Source organism: Henckelia pumila, chromosome 3 (assembly GCF_033568475.1).
Source record: "Henckelia pumila isolate YLH828 chromosome 3, ASM3356847v2, whole genome shotgun sequence".
Classification (NCBI taxonomy): domain Eukaryota; kingdom Viridiplantae; phylum Streptophyta; class Magnoliopsida; order Lamiales; family Gesneriaceae; genus Henckelia; species Henckelia pumila.
Genome location: NC_133122.1, coordinates 174,265,478 through 174,274,809, shown reverse-complemented (window position 1 = coordinate 174,274,809; position 9,332 = coordinate 174,265,478). Strand labels below are relative to the sequence as shown.

Genomic DNA, 9,332 nt, shown 5'->3' with positions numbered 1-9,332 from the left:
TGGCTCACATAGGAAGATGGTCATAGGTTATCTGCCCAGAATGTCCTGATCAGAAGGAGCCAGAGTTTGGAAAAACATTCAGACCCCGAACGGATCGAAAAGATCTTTCCGAGACAAGCAAAGATGGACAGGGACCACCAAAGATGCGTTTTTTTCAGGGGACCACTGCAAAAGCAGAAGATGCCCCGACAAGAATAAAGAAGACATGTGAGGAGGATAATGCCAAAAGAAAAAGGACGACATATGACTCATCCACCAACAAACGATGCCATCAATAATGGCATAACAGGACAAGGTGAATAACTGGTGATTCATCCACTAGCTGAAGATGCCATTAATAATGGCATAGAAGGACAAGACAAACAGCTGTAAGATTCCCTGAAGTTTCTCGGTGAAACGAGTGGAACCTCAGCTATAAATACAAGCATTCAAGGAAGCTGAAGATATCGATCATTCCCTTCAGTTTTCTAACAAATAAATTATTGTAATATTTCTCTTTCTAAGTTTTTAATAAGTTTCCTTTTTATGTATTTCAAGAACAAAGCTACTATGAGTAGCTAAACAAGTTGTCTTCTCCTCTTCAAAGGAGTTGATTTATGTAATAATATTATGTCTGAATAATTTTTCTAAAGTCTCTTGTTCTTTCATGCTCATATTTTATAATTAAATTCATATACCATACGCCTTAAGGTAGAAAATGAATTAAGGTTGTGCTGGGTGTCATTGAAGGAGCTTGTGCAGAAACCATCTGTTGCGACTACGTGGTTGGAGTGTGAGGAGCACTTCGTAAAACTCGACAGGTATGACCCGACGACACTATGATCAAAGAGGTTTTTGAATTTAATTCATCTTACGGAAGCATGTTGGACCCTAATCCAGAGTATATCGGCTAGAAGCCTTGCGTAACCGATAGTTCTGCTTTGCCTGAACTGGTTCGATAGGTAAAACAATGCCACGTACAAAGGATTAAATTCTAAACAATTTGTTAAGACAAATTTGGGGACCACTATGGAGTTGAAACAAAGAAATTTGAGTGTAGAGAGTTAAGAGAAAGAAATGTTTGGGTTTGGGAATTTTAAAATAATTTGCCATTTTAATAATCCAAATATAAATTATTTTATATTTATTTGTATATATTTTTACGCATTAAATTTGTATAAATAATTATAAATTTACTAAAAGTTTACTACAAGATATTTGTATATATTTTAAAATAATTTAATATATAACTCTTATAATCAGAAAAGCAGTAAAAAAATTTTTTTATCAAATTTTATGATTGTAAACTCATAAAACTTAACGAAAAATTATATAAAACGGAATTTAAATTATCAATTTACAACTCGTAGAATGATACATAGTTAATCAATTGAATTTTTTTCTAAAATCGCAAAACCGACCGTATAAACCAGACCATAGTACTATAAAAGCGAACCAGACCGTAATTAAATGATTTGGTTATCGAATTAGACATTTGAAAAATCATAAACCAAAAAATCAAATCATAATTATATAAAACTGAATCAAACCGATCGCTGCACATCCCTAAATACACCTTTCCCCCCGCTATAAATGAAGGACTTGGATTCGAGTCTCCTCCATCTCCAATATAAACAGGAAAAAAAATTTATTGGACCGTCTCACACGTAAATTTTTTTATGACAGATATTAACCAACACAAATCATGAAAAAAAAATATTTTTTTATGTTAAAAGTATTGTTTTTAATCACAAATATGAATCAGATCAGTCTCACAAATAAATTTATTTTCGTAACAAAAACTATAACCAATTCTATATACTTCAGCACAAAATGAGATGGGGAAATAATATAAATAATTATTATTTATATTAAAAAAATTTAATACATACAGAATTATATTGTAATTTAATTTTTAAGTTGCACGCATCATCAATGTGTCAAAATTTACATGTATATATTTAAGAATTGGGAAAAGAATTTGTAAATTCGAAAGCTTAAAAAGATATTTTCAAGAATCTGCAAAGCCTGTCCCAAAGGATGAAGGATTGGTTGACGACAAACTGAAGAGACACCAACAAGCAAAGAAGAGATAAAATGGGAACAAACGACAAACAATACACAGCTAAAGCAGTGTTCCTTAAAAAAATGGTCACTGTTGGTAGCGTTGTGTACTCCAACACTCTGTCTTTCGTGTCACTTTGATTATTGAGGTTTCTTTAAATGCTTATGTAACGGGACATAACGAATATTATATCGAGATTATTCATTTTCGTAAAACAGTTACTATTTTGGAATAGTTGTTCATAAGTTTATTATGTAGTTGTGTTTGTCCAAGTCCGTTTCCTTATTGTAATATTAAATGAATGCTTAACTTTTCTTTTTGTTTATGTGAATAGGAAATGAATGGTGAACTAGTGCGTTTCATTCACGAACCTATGCTTAAGAATTTCTCATAACCTATACGCTAACTGTACACTTCCAAATTTCTCAAATATCATTTTCGTTTATGTCAAAACATTTGAGCCTGATTTATCTTGGTGGGCTAAAATTGAATCCAAAATTGGACTCAATCGATCAATTGACTCCTTTCAACTACAGATTCAACACGTCTTAAACCTAGGGACAGTGAAATCCAAGCAGAATATACAATTACGTTTTTCTCCCTTAACTTAAATTCTAACACACTACCCTTGCAAGAACATATGTACTTCAATAAGGCGTGTGCATTGTACTTCGGCCACGATCTTAAAATTCTGGTGTTATTGAACTTGGTTTGGGGTAAACAACACCGGACTACCGAAGTTTCTCGTGCATATCAACACAACCGTATCTCAGTTCGACGAGACATGAGGCGAAAAATAAAATATTGGCTATCTTATTACAATAATTGTAAAGTTTGATTTGCAAATAACAAATGTGACAAATAGTACATAAATACACCAGAAACAATATATTACATCAATAACAAGTCAACAAATATTTGAAATAATGACATAAATACTACTCGTATAGATGTTTTAGATACGATAATATTTTTCAAATATATGTAATCTAGTTGTCAAACCATTTATTTGTCAATATACAACATTACTAGCCATTTTAGTATAACTTGTAACATTTTTTTAATCAAAGATAATTTTTTATTAACTTCAACTTGACAAGTTTCTTTTTGCTGATATAATTGTTCCTAATATGAATAACAAAATTTTATTAGCAATATTAGTATTTGAAAATAAACCATTCAGTTTTGTCAAATATTGTAGCATATCGATTACTCTTTTCCATTTGTTTAGTTGCATCTTACGAGTTACGACAATCAACTCCAAACACAACTCGTCATTAGGAGTGTTCATATTTCGGATAAAACCGAAAAAATCAAAAATCCAAACTGAAAAAATCAAAGACCGAACCGAACCGAAAACCGTATTTTGTAATTCAGATATAAATATTAAAATCCAAGTTTATTTGGTTTGGTTTTCGATTATATATGTCAAAACCGAACCGACCGAAAAAACCGAAATTGAATTAGATTAATAATTTTATTTATATTTTATATTTACATTATATATGTTATAAGATGATATTTAGTGAATGAATAATCATTTTGAATAATTTTTAGTTGATTGTTATTTATTTATTTATTGTTGTTGTTTATGTAATTTATAGTTGATTAATTGATTGTTGTTTATGTAATTTTTAGTTGATTGTAGTTTATGTAAATCATTTAAACTTTATTTTTAATTTTTTTTACTAAAAAATCATGTAAAAAGAATATTATATTTTACAATGTATTTATATTATTAATTTTAATAATTCTATCAAAATCGGAATAACCGTAGCAAAATTTGTTTTGTTTTTGTAAAATATTATAAGATTGTGGTTGGATGTTTGTCCTTATATTGTTTGTTATTTTTTTTGTTTCTTCACTCTATGATTATAACTTTAAGTTGTGTGTTGGGGTATTTAAATTACATGTTGAATGAAATTTGTGTTTTTTTATTATGTTATATATTATTAATGATCAAACCGACAAAACCGAACCGTATAAACCGGTCCATTATAGTACAAAAACCGAACCGAACCAAAGTAGAACGGTTTGACTTCGGATTACATTTTTTATAAACCGAAAACCGAAAAATCGAACTGAAATTAGACAAATTAAAATCGAACCGACCGATGAATACCCCTACTCGTCATCATTATTGTCTGAATGTCCATTGTTAATAAAAAATAGTTGAAGCTTCATGCAAGACTCCTTCAATCTCAAGGTTTATTCGTTAATTTATCCAATTTTTATTTTAAAAAAAATCAAAATTTTCTTGATATTGTTTAAATTGTTCAAACCGAACTTGAAAAGATTATTAGACTTGCAATTATTTATAAAAATATTAAAGTTGGTTTCTTTTATTTAACATTGATTAGATTTTTTTATACGTATATGATTAATTTTTTTAAGATTGGGCTCCTTCCCGGGCCCTGAGGCAAATGCCTCCTTGGCTTTTTGGAAGGTCTGGCCCTGCATATGAGAAGAAAAAATATATATGCTGACTTGATATACTTCAGTCCAACATCAAATATTATACGATTCAAAAAAATAAAGTATAATATATATGTTCATTTTAATTTCCTGTCCATGATCTAAATGTATTGATGTACGTACTTTGAATTATAACTCTTCTAACCAACAAATTGAGCCGTATTTCGACCAGGAATTATGATTTTCAGATCCTCTAAATATGTGGGTAGTTTAAATTTTGGATACCCAAATCTTGCCGTTAAGTTATAAGTATTTAATCAAAAGGTTAATGACATACATATTACACATAATGATGATGATGAGGAAACATGAACTTGCAGTGGATAATATCCTTCGACCGTACACACTGAAATGAGTAAACTCCGGAACTTACGAAATAGATATATGTCAAGTACATTTGATAGATATATGTCAAGTACATTTCATGAATGGAGTCGATCCGCGGGGCTTCCTAGCTAATTAATATTTCTCCATGCATAATATTAATAATGCATGGAAGATGAGAGGTCAGAATTCCAACAGTCTAATCTCCGGGAATGGAATCCTAGCTAGCTAGCTAGAGACTTGCAATTAAATTGAACAACCCCTTCGTCTCCTTTTAATTTGCCTCCTACGAATACTACTTTTTTATTTAATATAAAGCCAAGAAAACTTGTCCTTCAACACATTAACAATAACAATGCCGTCTGGACCCAAGAAGAGGAAAGCTGCCAAGAAGAAGGAAACTGAAGGAAAAACTCAATCATCAATTCAAGGTTAACTGTTCTTATTCTTAACAATAATATATATATATTTATTTATATAATAGAAGAGCAGTAGAAGTTAGTATGTTCCGTACGTGTTGTAATGTACTCCGATCGATCCCTCGACTATAAGGGGTGACTCTGTGTTTTGTTGCATGCGTCTCTTTTGCACAGAAGAATCCAATAGTAAACTGGAATCGATCGATGAAATAACAACAGTTGATGATGTGTTGGACTCAAGCAAAGGCTTACCCACAGATCATCATGATATCTCTGTGGTTGAAGATCATGATCATGGCCAAGATTTGAACTCGAACATTCAAGAAAACGATGCTGTTTCCGATCTTGTTTCCGTTGAACTCGCTGAATTAGCTGGCATGGGATTCAGCGGTGTTGACGATATCGCTGCGGTGGTTCCAGAAAATGTTGAAACTGATCTGCCAGTGCAGCAAAATGTGGACGGGCACCTGCAGATTTCAGAGCAGTTGGAAGGATTGAAGAAGATGGTTATTGAAGAATTATGTGCAGCGGACAAAACCACAACTACCCTTCGTGAACTTCTGGATGGTCTTGCCAAAATTCAGCAGATTATTATTGAGCAGTAATTGGGAAAATTAAATTAAATTTTTCTCGTTTTCACTAGTAATAGTAATAGTGTAATGCTGATGTGTTTCCTTTTGGTGTGTCTGGAAGTACTTATCAACAAATGAAGTATCTCTGAATTTATATGGTGCTAATCTTGCCCGACTAAAACAATAAGCTTTCTTTGTCATGTGGAAGCATTTCTGTCAGTACAGCAAAAAAATAAGTCATTAATTCACGTATGCGTTGAATCTAACCCAAAATAATAAGCTTTCTGTTATATTATATTATATTAGAATTGTTGAAAATTGAGCGATATTATTTTGAAAATTAGTGTGTGATGATGTAGATGATGATGGTTTAATTTTTGGACTAATCTTCCATTGAGATCTATAAATAGGTCTTTCCATTTGTGTAGAAAAATACAATTTTGAGAGAATAAATTTAAAGTGTGGAGTTTGAGAATATTTTGAGTTTTTGAGTTTTATAAATTTTACTTTTCACAACACGTTATCAGCACGATCGCTCGAAGGTTCTCTATAATTTCCGACGCTCCAAAATACAAGAAGAAGTCAAAAATATTCAACAAGTAAGAATTTTTATTTTATTGTTTATATATTTTTATTGTGTATATATTAATATATAATATCATGTTATGAATTTTTTAAAAAACTTGTTATAAATCCTGGGAGGATGTTAAGACGACATCCCACACTCCCGGTAAAGGATACGACAAGTATAAAAGCCTCTAAGGTTTTTAAACATTATAATCATATTTGTATAATGTCATGTTATTATATAAAAGGTTGTCTATGACACCGATCTTATAATAATGTGATATGATATACTATACCTGACTTTATACTAACTATATTGGTATAATTTCACAATATTATATAAAAGGCTGTCTACGACACCGATCTTATAATAATGTGATATGATATACATAATTATTTAATTATGATTATCATTATATGCATTGTATCATTATCACAAATTTTTATTCAACACATACTCGATTTTTTTTTACCCCCAACGGTCACAAACGGCTAGTTTTTTGCCTATAAATATTTTCACTCAAACTCATTTTCAATCACACCAAAATTCATTCTTCATCTCAAAACATTTTCTCCTCGGTTTTTTTCGAAAAAGAAGAAGATGGAGTTTTTGGTTTTTCTAAGGATATTTTTCATAACGATTATGATCATCATACTCACGAGTTTTGTACTCACCAGCGATTTTTCACCACATGCTTTTTCTCTATTTGTACACTTACTTGTACTCATTGTTTATCCATTATTTTGTATTGTCATATTAATGGAAATTAACTAATAAAATGCATTGTTATTTTTCTAGTACCACCATGTCAAACTTGGCAAAGCTTGAATTCGTTGCACTCGATATCACTGGAAAAAATTATATGACATGGACTCTTGATGTTGAGATGCATCTTGAGTCATTGGGTCTAAGTGAAAGTATTAAAAAAAATAATATATCAACCTCACAAGATAAAGCAAAAACTATGATTTTCTTGCGCCGACATCTTGATGAAGGGTTGAAATGTGAGTATCTCACAGAAAAAGACCCAATGACTTTATGGAAAGGGCTGAAAGAAAGATTTGAGCATATAAGGGAAGTGATACTCTCGACCGCCCGTGATGAATGGAATACGTTGAGATTCCAAAACTTTAAAAAATTCAGTGATTATAATTCTGCGATGTATTAAATAGTTTCGCAATTAAAATTCTGTGGGCTTGAAGTCACAGAGATGGAAATGCTTGAGAAAACATTTTTCACTTTTCACGCATCGAATATGACTCTACAACAATAGTATAGAGTGCGTGGATTTTCGAGATATTCTGAACTAATCGCATGTCTTCTTGTGGCGGAAAAGAACAATGAATTGTTAGTAAGAAATCATCAATCCCGACCCACTGGATCAACGACATTTCCTGAAGCAAATGTCGTAATGAAAAATAAAAACCAAAATCAAAGAAATAGACCAGATTTTGGTCGTGGACGAGGTCGAGGACGTGGGCGTGGACGTGGACGTAGAAATGACCGTGGTCGTGGACGCGGTCATTGATATGAAAATAATCGAGATAGTTATTTCAGTAACTCATCTCAAAAGAGCGTCACGCACCACCCACTAAAAAGGCAGCATGAAAACATGAGTGAAAATGAAAATCACTCAAAAAGAACCGAGAGTGTTTGTTATAGATGTGGCACTCCGGGACATTGGTCACAAACTTGTCGAGCCCCCGAGCACCTTTGTAAGCTCTATAAAGAATCGATAAAGGGGAAAGGAAAAGCGACCAATTTTGTTGAAAATAGTGACCATTTAATTGGTTCAACTAGTTTCAGTGCTGCAGATTTTTTGAATGATTTCGAAGACATTGATTAAAAGATTGGTGGGACTAGATTGTAACAAATTTGTATTTTTCATGCATTTTTGTATTATAAAGCATGTTATATTTTACATTTGTATTGTACTTAATTTTTCTTTATTACATTTTTGTGAAGTTTGATATGAAAAATGCTATGAGCAAACATGGAAATAATATCATGGAAATTTGCATACCGGATAGTGGTACAACGCACACTATTCTGCGAGATGAAAGATATTTCTTGGAACTAAAACCAACAAAAACAATGGTGAATACAATATCAGGTCCTGTAGACTTGATTGAAGGTTTTGGTAAAGCGAAATTTTTGTTACCTAATGGTACAAATTTTTTGATAAATGATGTTTTATATTCACCACGATCGAAAAAAAATTTGTTGAGTTTTAATGACATATATTCTCATGGGTATGATACTGAGACAATGACTGATGGAACTCAGAAATATATGTGTCTTACCACATATAAGTCAGGAAAGAAATTTGTAGTTGAGAAACTACCAATGCTCCCTACTGGATTGCATTATACACATATAAGTCCAATTGAATCAAATATGGTGATGGATAATTCATCAATATTAACAAATTGACATGATCGATTGGGACATCCTGGTTCAACAATAATGCGAAGAATTATTAAAAATACACATGGTCATCCACTGAAAGACCAGAAGATCTTTCAGAATAATAAGTTTCAATGTAAAGCATGTTCACTTGGAAAACTTATTATAAGACCATCACCAGCTAAAATCCAAACTGAATCACCCATATTTCTTGAACGTATTCAGGGTGATATTTGTGGGCCAATTCATCCACCATGTGGACCATTTCGATACTTTATGGTATTGATCGATGCCTCTAGCAGATGGTCACATGTATGCTTATTGTCAACTCGGAATGTGGCATTTGCAAGATTGATGGCTCAAATAATAAAATTGCGAAATCAATTTCCCGATTATACAATCAAGAAAATAAGACTTGATAATGCTGGAGAATTTACATCCCAGACTTTCAATGATTATTGTATGTTAATGGGAATCACTGTTGAACATCCTGTAGCTCATGTTCATACGCAAAATGGATTAGC

General features: G+C 31.8%; 1 protein-coding gene across 1 annotated transcript; it reads left to right on the top strand.

The window, feature by feature from the left end:
* The first annotated feature begins 5,198 nt into the window (after window positions 1-5,198).
* Window positions 5,199-5,909, top strand: LOC140889986 (uncharacterized). Its single transcript, XM_073297732.1, has 2 exons — window positions 5,199-5,274; window positions 5,437-5,909. The coding sequence occupies exons 1-2, from the start codon at window positions 5,199-5,201 to the stop codon at window positions 5,865-5,867; spliced, it is 507 nt and encodes a 168-aa protein (XP_073153833.1). The 3' UTR covers window positions 5,868-5,909.
* The last annotated feature ends 3,423 nt before the right edge of the window (window positions 5,910-9,332 follow it).